Here is a 27,253-nt window from a genome sequence, read left to right on the forward strand (position 1 = left end):
TATGGTATAATTTGAATTGTTAAGAATTTTTAAGAAATAAAAATGTGAAAAACTGATTTATTTTAATTCATTTTCAATGTACCCGAAGGTCGTGAGGCACGAGATCTGAGATTTTTTTGATTATTTCTCAAAAAACGAACAATAGTAATATAAATAGGTGTTTAATAGATTTTACAAGAGTAATTTATATTTGAAGTGTCTCGGCACGCGGCTGAGCACCAGGCGCGCGTCGCAGCTTAGGCTCGCGAAGGTCCAGGGCTCCGCGGAGCTCCACTCGCAGCAGTACACCGAGTCCTCATGCTGCTCGTATGATTGGAGGACCCCGTCTTCTAACCTGGATAAACAATGTCACAATTGTGTTAAAATATTTTGTAATTTCCGCTATAGGGGGCAGCATAGGAGCCGTCAGATTTTGGCGCGAGGTGTAAAAATGTGTCGTTTATGCTTCCGATGTAGCCTACAAGATGGCAGAACCTACTATGCACAAGGAATCTTACCTACGAGAACTATAGATGGTAGCACTTGCTTTGGCAATGTACATGTGCATTGTGCACATATGTTTTTCGATTCAGGCCACAGGATGGCAGACCCTCCAACGCGCACGGTCCCTATGGGGAAGACCGGTATACACTATACACTAAACGTTGGTGGACATCAAAACTGGTGTGGGCTGCATGTACTTGTAGCGTCGCGACTAAATCGCGGAGTGAGCTACGCCTGACCTACAGATCTTTTGTACTCGTAATGTAGTACTTACACAGGCTTGTCGGTGTCGTTGGGGTCGCGACACACGCTGGCGGCGGCCGTGAGCAGCGCGCGCGCGTCCGAGCTGCCCGTCAGCAGCAGCTGCTCGTGGTACGAGTTGTACCGCACCGTCCACACCCTGCCATAAAACCAATGTCACAGAATTAATAATAGTACTAGGTACAGAAGACTCACTCTCTAACAAAACGCGTCTGTTACGATCAGCACAGATATGGCCGCTAGTTGGCGACAGCGCCACGCGCGGCTTATGGCAAACCCCAAAATTGGGGCGGAACGGATGTACTTTTAGCTACCTGTAGCAGAGCGACGAAATTGCGGAGTGAGCCACGCCTGCCAATGTGAACAAACTACCGACCCGCCCCGACTTCGAAAGGGTTAACAAATTACACAATGGCCAAAATATAAGTGCATTCCCGTTGCCAGGGAGTTTTTGGGATTATAATGAGCAACTTTTACTATGGGACCAAACACGATCGCGAAAAAAAAATTTGACGTCCCACGGATAAAGGTACCTTATAGCGGTTGGCGCTTACGCTATTATTAATGTCGCTCCAATATTATTGCGGCGCTATGCGACGTAAGCGCAAGCCGCCATAGCCAGGTACCTTTTGCCGTGAAACGTCACAAATTACCTTCCCATAGAAAATGGACCAGCCAACAAACGTATTGAAACAACCAATTTTTATTACGATTTCGGGGTTGAGATAAAAAATAACATTAGGTACCAGTGGGAATGGTCCTGGCGGCTGAATATCGGCTCCTTGCCGTTCCGGTAGTCCCATATGTTGAGAGCGCCGTCGTCACCCGCGCTCGCGACGTGGAATTGTCTGCGGCAATCGGACAGATGAATTAATTAGTAGCAGAGATATCATCATCTCAGCCATAAGACGTCCACTGCTGAACATAGGCCTCCCCCTTGGACCTCCATACGTGCCGGTTGGAAGCTACCCGACCTTAACAAGGTCGTCTGTCCATCTTGTGGGTGGACGACTGGACGTCCTACGCTGCGCTTGCTAGTCCGTGGTGTCCACTCGAGCACTATTCGACCCCATCGGCCATCTTCAGATCAGATCAGATCTTGGTAGCAGAGATATAGTCAGATAAAATATATAGATATGTAGAAAATATCTAGAGTATTTTGATACTTTATTAGGGTTGAAATGTTACCTGATGGGGTTGAAATGTTACCCTATGGCAGCGGTGGGCAACCAGCGGCCCGCGGGCCCCATGCGGCCCTCGAACCTCTCACTTTTGCGGCCCGCGAGCCTCCCTGGCTATTTTGTATATAATACTGACAAACGACAATGTCTGATAGTCATAAATATTAACAAAGTGCGGCCCGCGTTAACTTCGGTAACTACTATTTGGCCCTTGGCTGCTTAAAGGTTGCCGACCGCTGCCCTATGGAGTTGAAATGTTACCTGATGGGGCAGAAATGTTACCTGATGGGGTTGAAATGTTACCTTATGGGGTTGAAATGTTACCTTACGGGGTTGAAATGTTACCTTATGGGGTTGAAATGTTACCTTATGGGGTTGAAATGTTACCTGATGTGGTTGAAATATTAGCTGATGGTGTTGAAATGTTACCTGATGGGGTTGAAATGTTACCCGATTGAGTTGAAATGTTACCTGATAGGGTTGAAATGTTACCTGATAGGGTTGAAATGTTACCTGTTAGGGTTGAAATCGAGATCTCTTGTTAGTTGTCTGTGCGCGTTCTCTATACTCCAAGCGGGCTTGCCGCCGTCGGCGCGCGTGTCGAAACATTTTATATGCGTGTCTTGCAGTAGCGCGAACTGAAATAATATTGATTTATTTATTACGTTAAAATTCAATAATTAATTGCAAGCCAAATAGGATAGGGTATTGAAATGTTCCACTGCACACACACATATACTACAGCTACACTGTACATATGTTAGTAGATATCAATGTAGTGTCATAAACACAGAGCCTATTTAGATGAGTTGGGGTGTCAATCTATTAGCCTTATCAACCGACTTGCTATTCAGGGTATTCGATGCACGGAACAGCGCCATTTAGTGTTCAATTAGCTAACCTGTGGGTGTTAGTACGGGTTCCACTTGCCACCAGTAAGCTTGGGCCGCGCGCCGGCGACGTCATGGTCATATATTCCAAGCAAAATGTTAATAGTGCGATGTAGGAGTTTTTTCTACTGATCACAACGCCATCTAGCGATAAATTGGGCACCTTAATAGCGCGACGTAGAATTTTTCCTACTGAGCACAGCGCCATCTAGCTTTACTTTGTGCACCTGAGCGTGTTGGTGCGGGTTCCACTTGCCGCCGGAGAGCTTGGGCCGCGCGCGCGCGTCGGGCGCCGCGCGCGCCGCCTCGGCGCCGGCGCAGAGGTCCCGCACGCTCACGTGGGACTCGTACACGACTCCGATGCGGTTGGGGTCGGTGGAGTGCCATTCGGCGCACCGGACTTCCTCTTCCGGCTTCTGAGGGTGAATAGTCAGCAGGTGTTACCACAGTACATATACATAGTGTTTGGTACATCGTTTGCCAAATTAAAACGGCAGATAGATTGAGTCATCTGCTATCTTCTCAGGCCTATAAATTTTTAATTTGGCGCACATTTTTTTTTTCACTTCTATGCCAGTTTTTCGTAAATTACAAATTTTGAATAGTGAATAGAATCAGACGTTACTTTGCGGAAATCCATATTAATCAAAACCAAAATATTTGGTTTTGAATTTAAATTTTTACTTGCGTAGTAGTAAAAAAACCATGGCCAATTTTATTTTTCTATGCATGAGAAGATAACAAATGACTCAACTCATCTAGGTACCTAAAATTAGTTAACCTAATTTTGATTTTTTTCTCTTTTTCTTCCATGGAACTAAATTTTAACGAAAGAGAGAGCATTTTGCCCAGCACTGGGATGAGTGGGATGTCCCAGTGCTAAGTGATGTTACTTAAAACAAATTTAAATAATTTTTATCTAGGCATATTGTGATGAGTTTTAATTACTTATATGACTGAAACATCGTGTAAAATAAAGATAACAAACTTCTGCTTAAAGGAATTGAAAGTTAGCCAAGTTAAGTTGAATTTGGGTACTTCACAAACTTCAGAACCAGAATGGGACGTAATATAAAAAATCTGGCTTTATTACATGACAATATAAAATTTTTCTACTTAAAGTACAGTCATCTGCAATAATATATTTTCACGCCACTGTTCGGAAATGTGGCAATAGATGGTCTAAAACCAAGCTGGAAAGTAGGCAATAGCTGTAGCACCTGAAGCACCACTACTACAATGTTTCATTGTTGTCATCATCTGTCATTGGTGACACTTCGCTACAGCAATGAGTATCATTTAAAACATAAAAATCAATAAAAGGTCTTTTTCTCAAAAATGGACGGCAAAGTCGACTATGCCGTCTAAAAAATAGGTCGCGAAGCGCGGAGTTTATGGTCAGTCAAAATTTAAAAAGTTAAAAACATTGCAGTCTCGATTTTGGGACTGCAATGTTGCATACAAATTCCATTATTTGTCGAGTTCCAAACTTTTTAAAAGTTCAAATGGCCATATCAAATGAAGGCACAGGCCCATTAAACAGCCAAACAGATGATTAGTACCGCGACTATTTAGTTGTCTCAAATAGGTTGGCGTATTTTCGGCAGAAAAATACACTTCTATTTTTTTATTAAAAAAATAAAAAGGCGGCAAGGGCTTTTCTCTGTGAAAATATATACGTAAGAACGTTGCTTTTGTAAAATGTTTCTATGATATTTATGTTTCTTGCACCATTTTTGAGAAAAGCACTATATATGACTCGGCTGGAAGGCTACTTGCTGGCTTCGGATTCAATTAAACGGACTCCCAAGGTCGTCCGTTTAAAACGAATCCTCAGCCTGCAAGTAGCTACTTCCGAGCCTCGACAATAATGTACTATTTTTGCGCAACTTTTTCCTTCAAAAATAAAATTAGGTTATTTATAGCACCAATTTCTTGTTTAAAAAAAAAGAAATATCAAAACCATTCACTTCTTTTTTTTTTTAACAATTATCCATTCAGTTCACGCTTAAGGCGTTTTTTACTTTTGTAGCTGTTTGTGGTTTTATTAGCAAAAACGCTTCTAATTCTAGAGTCGGTTTGAAGCAAATAACAGAAAAACGCCTCTTAAAAGTGGTAAAAAAAGTAAAAAAAGGCGGGATCTGAAAATACCTACTGAATTGGATAGTGTAAATTATGTTTGACTGAAAAATATAAGAAACGCGTATCTACGCTCGATATAAAAATGAGTTCTTCTAGTGAAGGAAATGATATTCTTACGCTGACGCCTACCGAAATTCAAGAGACAGTACAGGCAGTGGCTAGTAATTTGCTACCAGAGAAATCGCGGGCTAGTACTTATAGTTATGGAAATGTTTTCTTATTTCCTCGCAGTAGTCGTGAAAAGCACTATGTAATGCCTCGGCCGGAAACGCTAAAGATGAACTCGTATTATTCGAGGGCCTCCACTAACGTGTCGGCCCTCGAACTCACTCGTCCATCTTTTAGCGATTTTCCGTCCTCTCCTACAATGTACTATACTCTTTGGCTGTAAAAATATGTGGCACGCTCTTATGGCTCAACAAATAAGATCGTGTCAGATGTTTTTGCGGCCTTCATATTGCTGATGATTGTAAAGGAATATCCTTACTACACTGTATAATAAATAAGAAACTATAGTTCTGCAATAGATGTCAAACTTGACAAAAATATGACACTTCTTCACCTCTGGTGTAATGGTCTGTAGTTGCACCAAATCCTCAGCATTCCTGCTCTGCAGTGCGCTCAGATCGTCCAAGTCCTTCGGGATAACCTGTAATATAAAACAAGAAATATAATTTAAAATAAATGAGGCTGTCCATAGCCATCCAGCGGGGTGATGCCGTGAGTATTATGGGCACTTTTGCACCAGAAGCTATAAAGAACGGGTTTGACGAATAGTCACTTTCGTAATTATTTAAGATGTTCCTATGTATTGTTTCATTTGTAATCTAACTAATTATTCAAAATACATATTATCATTCCACCCAGGGCTCTAGAAAGAGAGGACGGACGTCCATCGTCTACCAGCCAGGTGGCAGGACGAGATTGTTGCTACTGCAGGCTAAGAATGGCAAAGCGTAGCAATAGACAAACACAGTTGGAAACAGCTGGAGGAGGCTTTTACCCAGATGGGGTCTACAAGAGAAATCTAAAATAATAGTACATTTCGATGCTAGTGCGGAAGGTATGTCATTACTTCACGAGTACCGAGATATCTTGCCACGAGCCGCAGGCGAGTGGCAAGACTCGGGACGAGTGAAGAATGACATTTCCGCACGTGTATCGAACGACGTTTTTTAATACAGTTGCGAAAAAATAAGAAAAACATTGTTAATCGTACACTAAACAAAAGTGGTAACAGTGACAGCTCGGTTAGACGTCATCTTTAAGTATATTATATCTATGGGCGTTTGGCAGCTATTCCGTTCCATTCAGTCAACTTATTAAGAACGGAATTTTCAATATTGAATATTAAAAAATAAACGTGTTATAATGATGAAGAGGTAAGTAATTAAATATGAAATATGTAATATTTTTTGTATTCTTACATTAACGGTAGGTTTTTATGCTGATTACGACGTTTAAAGGAAACTAATATTAACACTCATCAATAAGTAGTCGTGAATTGGAACAAGTATGAATTTAAAAAAATTGGAAAAGTAAAAAGCACTAGTTCGAGATAACCAACTTTCCGCACGCTAAACAGCTACGTAAAGTAGCACTTTTTGAGCAACTGTATTAAAAAAATTTAAAACACATATGTGTCAAATCTATAAAAACTCTTTGTAGAATAACGAAAACTCTGATAAATAAATATATAATAATACAAGAAATATAATATTATTTTCACCACACCAGCTCGGAAAGGCTTACTTTACACTTCAAAAACTGATAGCAAAGTTGCATTTTATTCACATGTGAGGCAAAGTAATCAAATGCAAATTTTGAGTTGTTTTCTTATGTTTGCTGGTAGAATTGACTTTTAAATGATGATTTTGGATGATAAATAACATTAATTTGGATTTGATTTTGTTTGATATTTTACATTTAATACACAACAACAATCCTTTTTTCATATAGCCTGTATTTATATCCCTCAAGGTACTGGACATAGGGACACACTAAAGTCATTTTTTGAAATAGCTAGTCACATTATTGTTGAAAGGCCGAATGATTTATTTTTGATTACCGGAGACTTTAATATACCGGAGGCCGAGTGGCTGGCTCATTCGTCCCCGGGAATGCTTTTAATGACGGGACACACTTACACAACAAGAATAATGCACGATTTTCTGTCATTCACTGAATTAAAACAATTTAATTGTGTACATAACGTTAACAATCGCATTCTCGACCTTATTTTTTGCAGTACAGATTGTACAGTCGCTGCTTGCGACCAGCCACTCACGCTTGAAGATAATCACCACAAAGCGTTAACTATAGATGTAATTTTAAGATTTGAACCCACTCTTAAGCCGATTCCTAGTTTTATTTATAATTTTAATTGTGGTGATTATAGCAAGATTAACTTGGAGCTATCTAAAATAAATTGGTACTCACTCTTTGAAAATAGTGATTTGACTGGCTGTGTTACTAAATTCTACGATATTTTAAATAAACTTATTAGTATTCACATCCCTAGGCGTAGGATTAATATGTCATCGTCTGTCCCGGTGTGGTACACCAAACCTTTAAGAAAGTTGCTTAGTGAAAAGCGTAAGTTTCATAGGTTATGGAAAAAATACCGTAATCCTTTGGACTACGAGACATTTAAAATATTACGTAAACGCGCAGAAAAAATGGAATTACAGTGCTACAACGGTTATATATCATACGCGGAAAACAAAATTAAATCACACCCGAATTATTTCTGGTCGTATATTAAGTCGATTAATACTAAAAATAAAATACCAAAGACTATGAAATATAAAGACTGCACGTCCTCAGACGGTGCAGAAATTTGTAACTTATTTAATGATCACTTCCACTCCGTTTTTGAAAAGTCAGATACTCATTTTCGAGTTGATACTCTGGTGCCACCAACTGAACCCTTAATTGACGCAAGTAACATATATATTAACCGTGCCATTGTCCATAGACTATTGAATAAAATCAATACCAACAAAGGTGCAGGCCCTGATGGTATTCATCCAATTTTTATAAAAAAATGCTCAGCGAACTTATCATCCCCACTCACTATTCTTTTCCAAAAATCAATTAAAACTGGTTGTGTTCCTGAAATTTGGAAAAAAGCTTTCGTAACTCCTATCCCCAAGGGTCAAGTTAGCCAAAATATTGAACAGTATAGGCCGATTTCAAAATTATGCCAATTTAACAAAATTTTCGAAAAGATAGTCACAAATGAACTGTCCCAAGTAGTCAAAAATCATATTAGCCTTAATCAACACGGTTTCTACAAAGGTCGTTCGGTAGACACTAACCTATTGACTTTCACTAGTGATATCTTAGTGGCGATGGATGGAGGCGCAAGTGTAGAGGCCGTGTATACAGACTTTGCCAAGGCTTTTGACAAAATATGTCACAATACACTTTTACTCAAGCTTTGGCACCTTGGAATACACGGAGACCTATTCCGCTGGATTAAATCATATATAGAGAATCGGAGCCAATGTGTTGTTCTAGCAGGCTACGCCTCTCAATGGAAGTCCATTGGTTCCGGGGTACCACAGGGATCTCATTTAGGCCCTTTACTGTTTACGCTTTTTATTAATGACATAGATAAATATATTAAAAATTCGAAAGTGCTGCTCTACGCAGACGATACAAAAATTTATAAGATAATTCATTCTATTGAAGATTATTATTTGCTCCAAGATGACTTAAAAAATCTAGAGACATTTTGTACCCAAAATAAGTTATTTTTAAACTTGAATAAATGTTATGTTATAAGTTTTTCTAAGAAAAAAAATAATCTTAATTATAATTTCACATTAGGCAACAATCGTCTGAGTAGAGTAACACAAATTCGCGATCTTGGAGTTATTATGGACTCAAAACTATCTTTTATACCTCATCTAGACTCGGTTATAAAAAAGGCGTACAAACAACTAGGTTTCATTTTACGATTAGGAAAGCCATTTAAAAATAGTGTCACTTACAAAATCCTTTTTAACAGTTTTGTCCGCAGCCACCTCGAATTTGCCTGCGCAGTTTGGAAACCCTACCATAATGTTCATAGTGATAGAGTGGAGCGAGTACAAAAGAAGTTTGTTAGAACCCTCGATTTTAGAACTGGTCATACTCACCTTAACTATAATGAATCTCTGACACATCATAAACTCCAAACTCTTGCTAGTCGACGAGACTGTGTAGACTCTGTCCTACTTTTCAAAATATTGAATAATGTGTTAGATGTCCCCTCACTACTACATCAAATACATTTGAGAGTTCCTCATAGACGTCAGCGCCAATGTCAGAAGAAAAAAATGTTTTCCATTCCCTATAGTAGAACATGCTATGTAAAAAATGTATTTATGAGACGTGTTTGTAAACTTTTTAACGAAAATGAAAAACTTTATAGTTTAGATTTGTTTAACTGTTCCATAAATTCACTAAAACGTGCTTTTCGGTAATTAATTAAGTATGTAATTTTTCATTACTTATGTCTCTTTCCGGTAATTTAATCAATACCCATTAATTTCACTCCGACTCTCGTGAGTATACCTATATGTTCAAACTAATCTAGTACCTTATGTTTATGTTACTTTATTTTACAGACTGCAATTTTTATATATAATAAGGAAACTCCAGGTCTTAATTTAAGAAATATTTTTGTAAACCTATTTGTAAACGACTGTTTGTTTCTTCTTAAATAAATAAATAAATTTAATATTTGCTTCGGATTGGTGTGGTGAAAAATTTTGTGTTTCACTCGGAGGCAAATTTTGTTTAACCCTCGTGCTTTGAAACCCTCGCCACGCTCAAGATTCCATTTTTCAAACCACTTGCTACGCTCGTGGTTCAATTTTGGAATCTTTCGCTTGCTCGGGTATCAATATTAGCATGAGCGGTTAAACAACAACTTTGCCCCCTTGTAAAACAAATAATTATTTACATATTATCATTCATGACACATAACTATAGCAAGAAGTAATGATTCAAATACAGTCTGCAGTTATGGAGTTACCTCAACTGTGGGCAGCTTGTAAACGGAGACTCCCATAGCACACTGAGCAGCCACCGGGTCATATGCGTTGTGTACCGTCAGCAACGTGGCAGCGTCGTGAGGAGAGCACCGCAGTTGCCAGATCTCTCCGATTTCATGCTTGAACACCTGAAAAGATAGAGTGGAAGTTAAACCTTCCTTGTTTTTATATGCTAGGCTAGATTCTACTTGTTTTTGGTGAAGGAAACATTGTGATTGTGGGAAACTGGACTAATCCCAATGAAGCCTAGCTTCCCCTCTAGGTTGGATGGTCAAATGGGACTTGCTTTATTTAGCTTGCTAAAAAATTAGTGATGAGCAGTCCCGGGCGGTAGTCTAAAGAGACTCATGCAAAATACGATAGAGACTTTTTAACAACACTCTAAATAACAGAAATGTTACTTTTCTTTCAGTTTTTTTTAATAAATATAATAGGACATTCTTATTTCTCTCGGTGTTGTGGATACTCGGGCAACAATATATATAATATACAGATACATAAATACATAGAAAACACCCAAGACTCAGGAACAAATATCTGTGCTAATCACACGAACAAATGCCCTTACCGGGATTCAAACCCAGGACCATCGGCTTCACAGACAGGGGCACTACCCACTATAACTTTGTATTTTTAGGTATTTAAATAGAATTAAACAAAATCTCAAATTACCCCTTAAGCCAGTTGAGGGTAGATGAAAACATTACACAATCAGATAATGTAGGTTAAAGTCAGCTCGTTCAGTGACTGATCCACGTGGATTTGTAATTGGTCAGTTAACCAATAAATGTTATAATTACCCGAAAATGCACAAATTGTTTGTTTACTTTTTAGGGTTCCGTACCCAAAGGGTAAAACGGGACCCTATTACTAAGACTCCGCTGTCTGTCTGCTGTCCGATTATCTATTATGCCACTTATCTTATTGCAAAATAGCTAGAAATCAATTACAAATCGGTTTGTTCAACGCGGGCTCATTGGGCACAAATCACGATAATTTTATAGCGACATGCACTCGATTGGACATGGATGTGTTAGCTATTAATGAAACCTGGCTGAGAGGGGGGGATGAGTGTCGGGCCCCTGTGCTCCCGGGGTGCAGGTTACGTCACACCCCGCGACCACATGGTCTGAGGTCACGTGGTGGGGGGGTTGGGTTCTACATAAAGCGTAATGTCACTGCTCGTAACTTACCACATCCCGTAGATCCTAAACATAGGACGATTGAACAAATGTGGATACACATGACTGTTCAAGGTAAAAAAATTGTAGTAGGTACAGCGTATCGCCCACCTTGGCAGGACGTTGACCTATTTTTAGACGCCATATCTGACACGATTAGCTCAATGAATAATTATGACCATTTAATACTGCTAGGTGACTTTAATATTAATTTATTTACTGCAAACGACATCAAAACAACAAAGCTTAACAATTTTTTATCTACCTTTAATTTAGCACAAATAGTAACAGAGCCAACACATTTCACAAATACCAGCCAAACACTTATTGACGTGGTTTGCACCGATTTAAATGCGAAAAAAATAAATATTGAGCACGTAGGGTCACTTTTTGGGCACTGCATTGTTATGTGCGAGTTCACTATAAGGCGGAACAAACCTAAGCCCTACACTATACTGTACAGGCCCATTAATAATATTAATCCCGCACTCTTTGATACTGATTTGCGTGGTGTGGGGTGGGATCTGATGTCTGCGATGCCAAACGTAAATGATAAGGTCGAAGCATTAAGCAGGCACATAGTTTATTTATTCGATATGCATGCACCCATCAAAACATCAATAGTAAAAGGCCCCTCATATCCTTGGATCACTGACACAGTGAAACTAATGATGCGTATACGTGATAAAAGGCTGCCGCAGATTATCATAAGACAGGTTCAGAGAGCAAAAAACTGTATTATAAGGACTTAAAGCCGGTCACCTACGCGGGTGCGCTTTTGAATGTTGTAGGGGTTATTGAACAGGAAAAGCCAGCCCCTAGTACATTAGAACCACCTTCTGCGGAACCCTCGTGCGCCTCGCTGACTGAACAGAACAAAAATCTAAGTCACTCAATCTCACTACCAGGAACCGCGGGCCAGGATAAGGCATCCCAAAGCAAACCCAAAGCAGCTGCAGCAAGGCGTAACCCCAGCAAAACAAAAGATAGAAATACTACATCAAATCTTGGTTCACAGCAGTTAGAAGAACCGGTAAAGGTAAGAGACAGACTGACATCGTCAAGTGCGGTATCACCGTCCGCAAATGGGAGGTCAGCTGAATCGACCGGAAACCCAGGTCTTTCACGTGGTCGATCATCTCAATCATCTGTATTAGGCGTCACCAGAGGTACAGCAGGCGCCGGTACCACTTTGTTGGAAGCATCGGAAAGAAAACTTTACCTTCATCTGTACTACGTGAAGCAGGGAACCACTGTAGAGCAGGTACAACAACATTTGCTTACCATCTGCAACAGTAATGCCTGCACTGTGGAAGCGCTCAATGCGCGGGGGGATTACGCATCTTTCAAAATCTGCGTATCATCAACTCTGGCAGAACGAGTAATGGCTAGTGAAAACTGGGCGAGGGACATATGTGTGAAGCCGTGGAGACAGAACTTTCGGGCCAAAAGTGAAAAAAAATAGAATGGTTAAAAATATAACTATCTTTTATCAAAATGTGCGAGGGTTGAGATCAAAAACCCTGTCATTTTTTAATAATGTTCTGCTATGCCCATGTGATTTCATCGCTCTGACCGAAACATTTTTGACAAGTTCGGTTCGAGACGCGGAGCTCTTTCCCCCAGGGTACACCGTGTTACGCAAAGACCGCGCGGGTGACGCTGGATGGGGTGGAGTTTTACTGGCGGCACGTAATTCCTACACTTTGCGTTTGGTTACCGATGTTCTTACTGAAATGGAAGACAATATGGAACTGTTGTTAGCATTAGTTCAATGGAAAAATGTTACTTTTTTGTGCGGGGTGGTGTACTTGCCGCCAAATTATAGCGATGCCCAATACATAAATGTTTTAACGTACCTTGAAAACGCTGTGGGTAAATATTCTGAACTTGACTTTATTCTAATTGGAGATTTTAACCTCAACTCATGTAGTGCAAATGTTAAAGAGCAATTTTCAATTTTTTTAGATTTCTGCGAATTCCACCAACATAATACTATTTGTAATGAGTATGGAGGTTTATTGGATCTTGTGTTAACCGGGCTGCGGCCGGAGAGAGTGAGCGTGTCTGGCGAGGCGGAGCCGCTGGTGCCGGCGGACGCGTATCACCCGCCACTCGAGGTGACGGTCGCGCTACCGCGGGGCTGTCCGCCGCCGCCGCCGATCCCGCACTCCTCACCCGGTCACTTAGACTTAGTACAACTAGAACGGAACTATCGCAAAGCTGACCTAGGACAACTTTATACGAATATAGCAGCTATAGATTGGACTGACGTAATGAATTCTAATAATGTAGACTTGGCTACGGAGGTGTTCTACTTGAAACTAAATGAATGCATCTCGCAATGCGTGCCTCTGAAAAAGCCAAACAGCTCTCATAATAGCCGGTACAATTATCCATGTTGGTACACTCCTGAGATAATTAAAACTATAAAGGATAAGTACTTTCATTTAAAAGAATATAAACAACTTGGTTTGGAATTTAATAGAGAACTTTTTAAATACTACAGGAGACGTGCCAAAACACTTATTGACTCAGCTTATAGAGAATATATTCGCAATATTGAAAACAGTATATGTAATGAACCAGCAAAGTTCTGGGATTTCGTCAAAAATAAGCGTAAAGATAGACAATCATGTAGTGAATTACATTACAAAGATGTGGCTGTTAAGGGACAGGCGGCAGCTGATGCCTTCGCTGAGTACTTTGGCTCCGTTTTCCAAAACAGAGTACCGCAACTGAACGCGGAAGCGGCCGCACGATGCGCCGCCGCTAACGCGACCTGTGTTGTGGTTGATGATGTAAGTGCGAGGGAGATAAGGAAAGCAACTAGCAAACTCAAACCGCGCTCGGCGGCGGGGCCTGACGGTATCCCACCTTTTATTGCCAAAGACTGTGTATCTGTTCTTGAGAGACCACTACTCTACATATTTAACTTGGCTCTGAAGCAAGCTAAATATCCTCGGTGTTGGAAAATCTCTAGAGTGACCCCTGTGCCAAAGGGCTGCGCTGGCTCGGATATTACACAATACAGACATATTGCAATACTCTCAGTATTTGGTAAAATATTTGAAACTATCATAGATGTGCGCATTAATCAACAGATTTCTTCTAGTCTCGATGAGGCTCAGCATGGTTTTCGTAGCGGTAGATCTACAACTACAAATCACATATGTTTTGTGGACTATGCGGCATCAGCAATGGATCGTTGTCGACAGATTGATGTGGCATACTTCGATTTTAAGAAGGCTTTCGATCTAGTGGACAATGATCTATTGTTGCAAAAATTTGCAAAGCTCGGATTCATGCCTAGGCTTATTCACTTTTTTGCAGACTACTTGTGCGATCGTAGTCAGTATGTGAGGCTCGGTGGGTTCCAGTCAAAACCATACTATACAAGGTCAGGAGTAAGTCAAGGTAGTACACTGGGACCTACCCAGTTTCTCATCATGATTAACGATTTGCCTAGCGTTGTAAGAGCGGCTACTTGCCTCATGTATGCGGATGACTTGAAGCTTTGCTTAGAGGTAGGACACAGCGAGGATTGCATTAAACTCCAAAGTGATATTGATGCCGTTGCTGAGTGGAGCGTGAAAAACAATCTGCACTTCAATGTTTCCAAATGCAAAGTCATGACGTTTTCTAGAGTCAAATCACCCATTACTTCTACTTATGTTCTCCAAGGGATCCAGCTTGAGCGGGTTCATGAAATCCGCGATCTGGGGCTTACTTTAGATGTACAACTTAATTTCCGTAAGCATATTATGACAATCTGTAAAAGTGCGTCTAAAACTTTAGGTTTTATTATTAGGATGACTTATCTGTTTGGTAACATAAGGGTAGCGCTGATGCTATTTAACGCATATGTACGTAGTAAACTAGAATTCGGAGCTATTATATGGGACCCATATGAATCAAAGTATATCACTATGATTGAAAAAATACAAAAGAAATTCGCAAGGTATTTATATAGCAAATGTTTTAGTCACTACCCTTATCTATATCCCTCCCTTTTCGTATCGGGGATGGTAGGCCTTGACACTCTCGAACTGAGGCGGAAAATGTTGTTAATGGAGCACTATTATGGCATCAGTAACAATAGGATAAACAATTCGTCTGTATTGGAGCGAATGGGCTTGCATGTGCCTGCGTGGCGAGGGTTGCCTGAGCTGGAGATGCCGCCGCGGCGCCGCCGCCGCTTGTACGCGTGGCTGCGCGCGCGCACCCGGCAAGCTGATAACGCGCCCACGGCTAGGGCACTGGCGTTAATAAATATGATGGCTGTTGAGGGTCATGATATCGATATATTTGCGGATAGTGCTGGTGGATTTCGCAGAAAATGTTACCAAATTTTAAATGCTCTATTTCCCTGATGATTTCTGTATACTGTATAAATTTGTATCTAATATTTTTTAATTTGAATTTTTTATTGGTTTTAAATTATATTTGATTATTTTCTTAAACTGACGTTTGTAGGTATATAGTTTATTTTTACAATTATTCGACTATGTTATATCACATTTTTTACATTATTATTAAGTGTTAGAATTAAGAATTAACATGTAAACGAGTTGGTGACTTTACTGTAAGTTTATTATGTATCTTGAATAAATGAATGAATAAGACCAAAAAAAAAAAAGTCAACTGTAAATAAGGCTATATATAATGAAAAATCGGCATACTTTAACCACAACATAAATAATAAAATTAAGGAGCCTAAATCACTTTGGAAAAATCTTAAATCTACTATTCTGCCTAAAAATAATATAGAATTGCCACCCACTTTCAGTGACCCCGATATTATAAATAGTCATTTTTTGGACTTACCAATGGCATCACAAGTTACTATTTCTCAGTTAACTTACTTTGAATTCAACAGGTATAACAAGTCTATATTTCACATTAGACCAGTTAGCACCGATAAGTTACTAAAAATTGTGTCTAAACTCAAATCGAATGCAGAGGGACATGACTTAATTAATTTAAATATGCTACTCATGACATTTCCATATACTGTTGACTTATTGACTGATGTGATAAATACCTCTATTTTAACATCCACTTTTCCTGACACCTGGAAAGTGGCTATTGTGCGCCCACTGCCAAAAACCACTAACCCATCCGAACTAAAGGAGCTGAGGCCTATCAGCATACTACCCTGTATGTCTAAGATACTGGAAAAGATTGTATGCACACAATTAAGCGATTATATTGAGAGCAATGGGATCTTACCAGATGTACAATCAGGTTTCAGGAAGGGGCGCAGTACTGTGACGGCCCTGCTTGATGTCACGGACAACATTCTTTGCTCACAAGATAAGGGTATGTGTACACTGCTTGTGCTACTTGATTTTTCCAGGGCATTTGACTGTATTAATATAGACCTGTTACTATCAAAGCTAAGTTACTATGGATTTGATAATAGTGCTCTGCATTGGTTTCATAGTTATCTCACATTGCGGCACCAATATGTAAAGCTGTCCTCAAGTGATGGACCGGCCAAAGTCTCAGGAAAAATGCCCCTTTCCAGAGGTGTTCCGCAGGGGTCGATACTCGGCCCAATCCTGTTCATCTTATATACAGCAGACATCACAACTCACATCACACACTGCAAGTATCATATTTATGCAGATGACATACAGATATATATTACTTGTAAACCTTCTGAAATTGACACTGCTATTCAAAAACTTAATGTAGACCTTGCAAGTATAGCCTCTTGGGAGGCTATACTTGCAACCTCTTTAGATAATAGTTTAATGCTCAATCCTTCGAAAACAAAATATCTAATATTTGGCACCAAAAATCAGCTGAACATAATCAGACCTACTGTAGATCTAATCCTATCAGGTGAACCCATTGAACGCGTATATGAGGCTCGAAATTTAGGCTTGATTATGGACAGCGAACTTAGGTTTGAGAAACATGTCACTGAATCTGTTAGAAACTGTTTTTACAGGCTCAAACTACTATATAATATACGACCATTTATCAACGAAACCTTGCGCACTCAGTTAGTTGAAGCTCTTGTTCTTTCCAAATTAAATTATATGGATTTAGTGTATGGCCCACGTCGTCGCAAAAACAAAGCGACTTATACAGAGGGTGCAAAATGCTTGCGCCCGGTTCTGCTTCAATATCCCACCTAGAGGCCATGTGACTCCTTTCTTAAATAAACACAGTGTTCTTAAAATGCTGCACCGTCGAAAGCTTCATCTAGCAGGTCTTCTATTCGGCATTGTAAAATACAAATCTCCGTCATATCTTTTTGAGAAGTTGTGTTGGATGTCCACTCGTAGATCACTTGGCGCACGTAATTGCAGCGTGCAGTTGGTAACTCCTCGACACGCTACAGCTGCCTTCCGTGGGAGTTTCAAGTACATGGCCACCCGTTGCTGGAATAACATTCCACCCCCTCTCAGGAACCTAGAAAGTATTATAAGTTTTAAAGCCAAACTCAAAATATACACACTACAACACCAGCGGCAACAGGAAACTTTAAGGCATGACACTATTTGCTTTTAATGTAATTACTGGCGAATATAACTACTCGTCAATAATCATATTAAGGTAATTATAATTATAAATAGAATATTTTTAGATTGAATTTTAATATGTATGTCCTAAATAGCAAGCAATTGTATAATAATAAATACCTGTTTTTTATGTCCTTTCCTCACTGTAAGTAACCCAATGCGTCTGTATGTATAGTTTTGCTGTCATATCCCTTCTTTATCGCTGTCTGTTTGCGCGTGTGTTTTATCTGCCTTTTATGTAAGAGACTAGATTTTGCCCTGTGCGCGGGGCCCGAGGGCCCCGCGGTACGCGTGTTGTTTCCGTTTCTGTGAGGGTCGCAGTTCTAACCTAACCTAACCCACTTTTTTGGTAGCAGTCCGTTTCTAGTAGGGTCGCAGTTCTAACCTAACCTAACCCACTTTTTTGGTAGCCGTCCGTTTCTGTGAGGGTCGCAGTTCTAACCTAACCTAACCCACATTGTTGGTAGCAGTCCATTCCTGCTGTTGTTATTGTTGTGTAGTAGTTTTTTTTTCCAAAGGGAGAAATAAATAAAGTTGTACTTTTGCTAGAAAGAAAAGATCCGCGTGCGAGCACTTCATTCCTGCAGCTCGGCCTTCGGCCTCGCGTGCTTGGGAAATCGAAAGGGACGCCCCGGGCCTTCGGCCCTACGCGGAGCTCGGCCTTCGGCCTTCGCTGGGTTTCGAAGCTCAGCGTCGGGCCTTCGGCCCGCCGCTTCGCTTATTAAAACACTTGGAGGGTTGGTTTTGCTTTGGGGCGTAAGCGGGAAGTTGGAGCTTAAACACGACCCAATAGTAAAAGTGTCTTGACAAGCTCACGTCGGGCCTACGGCCTTCGGCCTTCGGCCCGCCGTTTCGCTTGTCTAAGACACTTTTCATATTGGGTCGTGTTTAAGCTCCAACTTCCCCCTCTCGTGTGACGCTTCGGGCCTTCGGCCCTACGCGGAGCTCGGCCTTCGGCCTTCGCGAGCCTCGACGCTCCGCCGTCGGGCCTTCGGCCCGCCGGCTTCGCTTATCAAGACAGTTGACTTTGTAGAACGCTTGCAGGAACTGCATTCACGCAGCTCGGCCTTCGGCCTCGCATTTTGGGAGTCGGGGTGGAGGCTCCGGGCCTTCGGCCCTCCGCCGGGGTCAGCCTTCGGCCTCCCGGCCTGAAGCTCGCCCTTCGGGCTCGCTTAACACACTTTTTGTATAGGATTTTGCTTTGTTTGTCATTCCCGCAGCTCGGCCTTCGGCCTCGCCCAAAATTACTGGGGGTGTGGCATGCTTGGACATTCGGGGTGAAGCTCCGGGCCTGACGGCCCTCCGCCGGGTCGGCCTTCGGCCTCCCAGCCTGAAGCTCGCCCTTCGGGCTCGCTTAACCTACTTGGAAATTTGAATTTGGCCCGTGTCCGCCGCCATTTTGGATTTTTCCAAAATTTTTTTTTCACATGGTAATCTTGGGCCCCCAAGCTCGCCGCATGCCAAATTTCAGCGCGCTCGGACCAACTTGAAAAAATTAAAAAAAAAAAGTCGGCCATTTTGAAAAATTTTAAATGCAGTTTGTTTTGTCTAGGGGCCCTCTATGACATTTGGTCGAGCACCCCCCACCCATCTCGCACCGTTTAAAAGTTGCCATACAAAATTAAAATGGCCATTATTTCCGCCATCTTGCATTTTTTCCAAAAAATTTTTTTTTCATAGGAATCTAGAGCCCACTATCTTCCGCCATGCTAAATATCAGCGCGCTCGGATCAACTTGAAAAATTAAAAAAAAAATTCGGCCATTTTGAATTTTTTTTAATGCAGTTTTATTTCTCTCCAGGCTCTCTATGACATTTGGTCGAGCACCCCCCACCTATCTCGCACCGTTTAAAAGTTGCCATACAAAACAAAAGTGGCCAGTTTTCCAACAATTAGAGCATTGTTTATACGACAACGGTTTCACTCACCTGAATTTTTAGTCGCTATTGTCAATTTAAAATATGTCTCACGAAAGTTTAATATCAATTAGAGCATTTTTCCAAAAATTTTTTTTTCGTAGGAATCTACGGGACTCCGAGATTCCGTGACCAAAATTTCAGCGCGCTAGGACAAACTTGAAAATCGGCCGCCATTTTGAGTCCGCCATATTGAAAAAAAAATGGCGGCGTCAAAAACTGCCAGGGTCCCTCTATGACATTTGGTCGAGCACCCCCCCACTAAGTCTAACCGTTTAGCCGGGCCGTTCAACATTTTTGTGACGAAAGACGGTAGACCAAAAGTCGGATTTTTCTGGAGGTCACCAGACCGCCCTCTATACGACCGTATCAAACTCAAATACCCCACAAACCTCCTTCTGGGAGAACAATCATGTCAATTAATCATCGGGTTGCGGCTTTATATAATTATGTAAGAGATATCCCATCAAAAACATAAATGTAAAAAAGGAGAGCCAAGTTCAATACAAAAATTATGCTTGGCTGTGGGGCTCGCCGCAAAAAGAATGGAGATCTAAATGACTGCCACTGCCAAGTTCTATGCAAAATCCAAATATGTATTTATAGGAACAAAATAACATTATAAACAAGTATTAAACTCTATTTCTTTGCTTTATTGGATACCTATAACAATTGCTGTTATTTAAAAAAAATGTGAGATCTTAAAGTAGGTTAGATTTGACTTGGCCAGTTTTCATTATATCAATCATTTTATATATATTGTAATTCTGATAAAACCTGGCCAAGCCAAATCTAACCTACTCTAAGATCTCACATTTTTTTTAAATAACAGCAATTGTTATAGGTATCCAATAAAGCAAAGAAATAGAGTTTAATACTTGTTTATAATGTTATTTTGTTCCTATAAATACATATTTGGATTTTGCATAGAACTTGGCAGTGGCAGTCATTTAGATCTCCATTCTTTTTGCGGCGAGCCCCACAGCCAAGCATAATTTTTGTATTGAACTTGGCTCTCCTTTTTTACATTTATGTTTTTGGTGGGATATCAATACTTTTTGTAAAGAAAACTAGGCAGGTATTGAGATTTAATGTTTTTTCTTGTGTTTCCGCTGTATGGTTTTTACTTCTGTTCTTTGTATAATTATGTGGTACCGCGCGCCGCCGACGACACACCGTTGGCCGGTTGTTTAGAGCGTATTAAAAGATTTTTGTATGGGGCACCACTTATTTTTTGACTAAACTTTATTTTAATATAGCAAATATAATAATACATATATTGGGGTAGTTTCAAATATCTGCTTGTAACGGTTCCAACGCTACAATAAAAAAATATTTTTTTGTATGGGGACCCCCCCTATTTTTTAACTTTTTTTTATTTTTAGGTTTTTTCCTACGCTTACACACAATAACCGAGCTGGATTCCAAATTTCATCCTTCTAGGTCATCTGGAAGTAGGTTAGGTTTAGGTACTTATATCAGTCCTAATAAAAAATGGATTTTTGTATGGGGACCCCCCCTATTTTTAAACTTTATTTTATTTTTAGATTTTTTCCTACGGTTACACACAATAACCGAGCTGGATTCCAAATTTCATCCTTCTAGGTCATCTGGAAGTAGGTTAGGTTTAGGTACTTATATGTCAGTCCCAATAAAAAGTGGTTTTTTTTGTATGGGGACCCCCCCTAATTTTTAACTTCATTTTATTTTTAGATTTTTTCCTACGGTTACACACAATAACCAAGCTGGATTCCAAATTTCATCCTTCTAGGTCATCTGGAAGTAGGTTAGGTTTAGGTACTTATATCAGTCCCAATAAAAAATGGATTTTTGTATGGGGACCCCCCCTATTTTTAAACTTTATTTTATTTTTAGATTTTTTCCTACGGTTACACACAATAACCGAGCTGGATTCCAAATTTCATCCTTCTAGGTCATCTGGAAGTAGGTTAGGTTTAGGTACTTATATGTCAGTCCCAATAAAAAGTGGATTTTTTGTATGGGGACCCCCCCTAATTTTTAACTTTATTTTATTTTTAGATTTTTTCCTACGGTTACACACAATAACCAAGATGGATTCCAAATTTCATCCTTCTAGGTCATCTGGAAGTAGGTTAGGTTTAGGTACTATAAGTCATAAGTCAGTCTTAAAATTTACGACTTTTTGACCTTCATACCTTTATAACCGTTTGAGCTAGCTTCATGAAATTTGGGCTTCTAGATATCCTTATGGATATAATTAAACACACGTAGTTTTATGTGTATACGTCAAAGATGTTTTGAGTTATAGAAGGGTCAAAAGTGGCACCAAGTGGTTCGTGTAATATTACACTCGGCGCTGGCTAGCCAGTTCCTTTGCTTGAACTTGGCTTGACACGCTGCCGCGTGTCTAGATCCCACCAAAAACATTCTGTAAAAAACTAGCCAAGTCTCGATGGAGCTGCTTGTTTATCTCTAAAAAGTAATGAAATCTAGACAAAGTCGTGCCAAGTCTAAGGTTCCTTACTGCGATTTCTTTATTATTATAGTTAATGTTGTGTGACTTGGCCGTTGAAGGGTACACAAGGGTACAAAACCAGGTGCTCCATGACACCATTGCACCAATCTGCCATTGCACCAAAAAGAAGTGTTTGTTTCAGGCTCGCCCATACATAAGTATTATTGAAATACGCAGCTTTATCAAGCCTACAATTGACTGGTTATTGAATCAACGTTTTCCAAGTGGCAATTTTCCATCGTCAATGGGTAGCGGTTCTGGCGACAGATTGGTGCAATGGTGTCATGGAGCACCTGGTTTTGTACCCTTGTGTACCCTTCAACGGCCAAGTCACACAACATTAACTATAATAATAAAGAAATCGCAGTAAGGAACCTTAGACTTGGCACGACTTTGTCTAGATTTCATTACTTTTTAGAGATAAACAAGCAGCTCCATCGAGACTTGGCTAGTTTTTTACAGAATGTTTTTGGTGGGATTTCACTTCTTTTTGTAGAAACCCCCTGGCACTGATTAAAATAACCGACTTGGTTTCATATTACATCTCAAAACTTTTTTGTAGTAAAAGCGTTGCGAGACTTAATTGCACCTTTTTACATGTAATGTTTTTGATGGGATCTCATCTCTTTTTGTAAGCAGTCCTTCTTTTCGGGTACTCATACCCATACTATGTATACACATATCATAACTAAACATATCTTCATTCATACTCACATCGTACATCGTAGTGTACCTTTACTTTACCTACTATTTGTAGGAACTGCAACAGTAACTTTGTAATATCATATGTTTATATGGGATTACAAACTTACTTATGCAGTTCTTATATCTTTAAAACTTGACTGATATTGCAATATTTTTAGGTTTTCCCTTTATGTGGCCATTAAACCCTAACTCTGTACCAAATTTCAGCTCTCTGAGTTTATGGGAAGTACTAGTTCTATTCTGATGATCATGAGTGAGTTTCATAAATGCGAAACTTTGCTTTCGCTTAACTTCGAAACTAAATGACCTACAGACTTGAAATTTTGGATTTTAAGTATGTGATTATAGCTTACTGGATGACCAAAATTTCTGCGTTCTGGTCTTATCCAAAGGTTCTCAAATAGGGGCCTGAAAATGCGGCGAAATGGTTCCAGTAAAGGATGGTACGGCAGTGTTTGCTTCGCGCTCGACTTGGCGGGGGCACTGCCGTGCCCCCCGATTTTCTTGATCTCTCCTTCACTTCTCACTTTGGTAAACAGAATAAACAGTGTGTTTGGTAACCTTTTATAACGTTAATCACGTATGTAGTCTTATTTATTTATGTTGATTGTTTGTATCCGAATATTTGTAATGTTTTCACAGTTATTCCACGCGTTTTATGTTTGAAATGTTCTAGTATTCTCAATTGTTATTGTTAGCACCCTGTCTGTGCGGCATTGCCTTTTAGGTTATCTGTCATTTGTCACACCCGTAGGCCAGATGGCGCTGGCAGCCGCCACATGGTTGCCTTCAGTTCTACGAGGCCGTGCCGTACAGCTGCGATCGTGGCCCACCAAAATGGACTCGCCGGAAGACCAGCGCCGACTCTCGGGTCAGCATTATGCTGAGGCGAGCCCATTTCGTGGTAAACAATTTGTAATTATGTTTGTATTAAAAGCCTTGCATGTTACTTTTGTATGTACACTAAGTTTATCACGAAAAATAAATGATTTATGATTTATGTCTGTCACCAGGCTGTATCTCATGAACCATGATAGATAGATAACCAGATTTGCACAGATGATGTATTTCTGTTGTCGCTATAACAACAAATAGTAAAAAGTATGGAACCCTCCGTGGGCAAGTCCGACTTGCACTTGTCCGGTTTTTAGGGTTCCGTACCCAAAGGGTAAAACGGGACCCTATTACTAAGACTTCGCTGTCCGTCCGTCCGTCCGTCTGTCACCAGGCTGTATCTCACGAACCGAACCGTGATAGCTAGACAGTTGAAATTTTCACAGATGATGTATTTCTGTTGCCGCTATAACAACAAATACTAAAAACAGAATAAAATAAAGATTTAAATGGGGCTCCCATACAACAAACATGATTTTTGACCAAAGTTAAGCAACGTCGGGAGTGGTCAGTACTTGGATGGGTGACCGTTTTTTTTTTGCTTTTTTTCGTTTTTTTTTGTAATTTGGTACGGAACTCTTCGTGCGCGAGTCCAACTCGCACTTGCCCGGTTTTTTTTTTGAAATACCTAAAGATATACCCCCTTATTCATAAATAAAATAAAATAAAAATAAAAAGCCTTTTATTTCCTTTCCTTATACATAAAGTTTGTTAATATAATTTTGTTGATTTAATTTGTAGGAACCCGTTAGGTGAAGGCCTCTTCCAAAGATGTCCATTTTTCACGGTCTTGTGCTATTCTTTTCCAAATTGGACCAGCAATTCTTTTCATGTCTCCCTCCCAGCGCATGTTTGGTTTGCCTTATTCATAAATGTTTACTAAAGTTAACAAGCCGATAATAATCGTTTGTCCCTTTCCGACGTATTGGTACGATGAAAAGGGACAAACTTATATTATCGGCTTGTTAACTTTAATAAACATTTATGAAAATGAAATGAAATGAAAATGAAATGAAATGAAAATGAAAAATTCTTTATTTGCATAAAATATGGTATAACAAGGTGTTATTGGAAATATATTCCCGTACAGAAACATATTTTGCTGGTTAAGCATGCAAATATTATCTTGAAGCTATTAATCTAGTAGGTAGGTACATTGTTAACTTAAAACTAATATTTCTATTTAATACTAGGTATTACATATCGAACAACTCACTTACAGAGTAAAACACCTGTTTTTTGAGCCAACGATACAGCTGTGCTTTAAACGGGTTTAGAGGCAGGGGTTTGATGTTTCCCGGAAGGGCATTAAATATTTTCATACATAAATAATAACTATTTTTCATAAAAAGGGAACTATTCGGAATAAAATCTAATACAAGTTTATTGGGATATGGGATATGAATAAGGGGGTCAGACTATAGGCCAGACCAGTCGTCAAGTTCATACCTTAGTGTGTAGAGCGCCGGTGTCTTCCTCCAGCTCGACAACGTGCACCTGGTTGGTCCCCGGCTTCAGGCTCTGCGTACCGATGAGAAAACGAATCGCATCGTTCTCCCCATACTGCGGCGACAGCGCCCGGGTCTGACCAGAATATCACTCACAATTTCAATTAAGTTATAACAGGTTAGCCACCAAAATAGATCAGCAAAAGTGGAGATGGGCTGGCCACATGCTGAGAGACAGGGAGGAAAAATGGAGTAAGATTGTAACGGATTGGAATCCAAGAGGCTGTACACGGAGCCAGAGGAGACCTCGAACAAGATGGGATGATGAACTCAAACTCACAGCGGGCCCGAACTGGAGAAGAGTGGCCCACGACAGACATCAGAACAAAGGGGCTAGTTAGATAGATAGATAACAAGTTAAAGAAGTAGGGAGACGCTCTTGACTTCAGGGCACCTCAGCTCCGTTCGGCTCAGCATTGCTCCGAGCAATTATTTTGGTTGGCACAAGATAATGACTTGAATAGTGACAACCCTAAATAGCCGAAAGGGATGGTGGCATACATTAGAAAGTGTCCTTTCTGTACGGTAGTACCATTATTTATTCTGTAGTTAAAGTAAAACAGGTAATAAAAATGTGGGTAAATCTTTACTTTATGGACCGTCGATTTTTAGGGTGGGGAGGGGGGGAGGGGTTAGGGGGGGGAGAGGGCTACCCCATAGTCCAACCCCCATGGCGCGGAACCCCATGGTTATGGAGATATCCATGGTTAAAGTTTGTATGGAATTACTATGAAATAAGGGATTACTGCAAAATTTGAAGAGGGAGGGGGTGAGGGGTGAGGGGGGGCGCGCTTCGCCCGAAGGCCCGCTTCGTCGCCCCTGAGGTCGCGAGCTGACGAGACCATAGCTCGAGGTGAAGCTGTTGGATCTGGGTTAGCTCCGGCGCTGCGGAAGAGCAGCCCTTCCGCCCTCGCGTGACAAAGCACGCTCACTACACTCGGCTCCGCAGCTTCGGCTTACTGGTCGCCTTCGGCGACCAGCCTCAGCCGCTCGCCTCGCTCGTTCCCGAGCTCCGTCACAGCGGGCGAGGGCTGCCCTCCCTTCGCGCCTCCGTTTTTGGAATTGCTCTCTAGGGGTAGGACAGACAAGACCACGTGGATAGTGGGGTGCTCTGATTCGGTTTTAAGTGACCTTGACATTTTGGGTACCTTGAGATTCTGGTGACCAAAGATTTTGGTGACCTTGAGATTCTGGTGACCAAAGATTTTGGTGACCTTGAAATTTTGGTGACCTTGAGATTTTGGAGACCATAAAATTTCGTGACCTTGAGATTTTGGTGACCTTGAGAATGGTGGTGTGGTATAAAAAGTAATATAAATTAACACAAAACGGCACCTATCGACATCTGCTATGACATTTCTCCTTTATTTCATAGTAATTTTATACAAACTTTAACCATGGATATCTCCATAACCATGGGGTTCCGCGCCATGGGGGTTGGACTGGGGGGTAGCCCTTTGCACCCTCTACCCCCCCATACCCAACACACCCTCCAAATCGACGGTCCATAAAGTAAAGATTAGCCAAAATGTGAAGCTGTAAAAGAAAGTCACTAAAGCGAGTAATATCTAGGTAATTTAAATAACATTAGTAACTTTGGTATTGAAAAATAAGTGCCTAATGGCCAATTTAAATGAGAAGGAATCCTTACCTGGTGTTCTAGACCGTATATGATAGAATTCCCTTCATCCATGTTCAATGTATTATCTATAAAATTAGGTTTAATAGGTAGTAATTTATAAAAACATTATTTATTTGTTAAATTTGTCGCAAATCGATAAGTCGATGACGTCCTTTGACGTTGACATTAACGGGTTACATTGACATAAACATTTTTTACATTCCACGCAAGAAAATTATGTATTTATGTTTGCTTTTTATATGAATGAGAATATAATTATTTCGCAAAATAAACAAATTGTTTATTTTTATCAAAAAAAGATCTTATTATTATTTTATATAAAAGGCTATTTAAATATAGATGATCTTTTTGTTTATTTTTCCGGAAAAACGG

The 27,253-nt window shown here is 40.3% G+C and overlaps 1 protein-coding gene across 1 annotated transcript; it reads right to left on the minus strand.

Moving 5' to 3' along the window:
* Nucleotides 1-144: 144 nt before the first annotated feature.
* LOC134673875 (EARP and GARP complex-interacting protein 1) lies at nt 145-27,039 on the minus strand. The gene is made up of 9 exons (XM_063531929.1): nt 26,891-27,039; nt 25,181-25,315; nt 9,984-10,130; nt 5,520-5,606; nt 3,043-3,231; nt 2,439-2,563; nt 1,491-1,592; nt 758-883; nt 145-334 (listed from the first exon to the last, which is right to left on the minus strand). The coding sequence occupies exons 1-9, from the start codon at nt 26,930-26,932 to the stop codon at nt 172-174; spliced, it is 1,116 nt and encodes a 371-aa protein (XP_063387999.1). The 5' UTR covers nt 26,933-27,039; the 3' UTR covers nt 145-171.
* Between the last annotated feature and the right edge of the window lie 214 nt (nt 27,040-27,253).

Source organism: Cydia fagiglandana, chromosome 19 (assembly GCF_963556715.1).
Source record: "Cydia fagiglandana chromosome 19, ilCydFagi1.1, whole genome shotgun sequence".
Taxonomy (NCBI): Eukaryota; Metazoa; Arthropoda; class Insecta; order Lepidoptera; family Tortricidae; genus Cydia; species Cydia fagiglandana.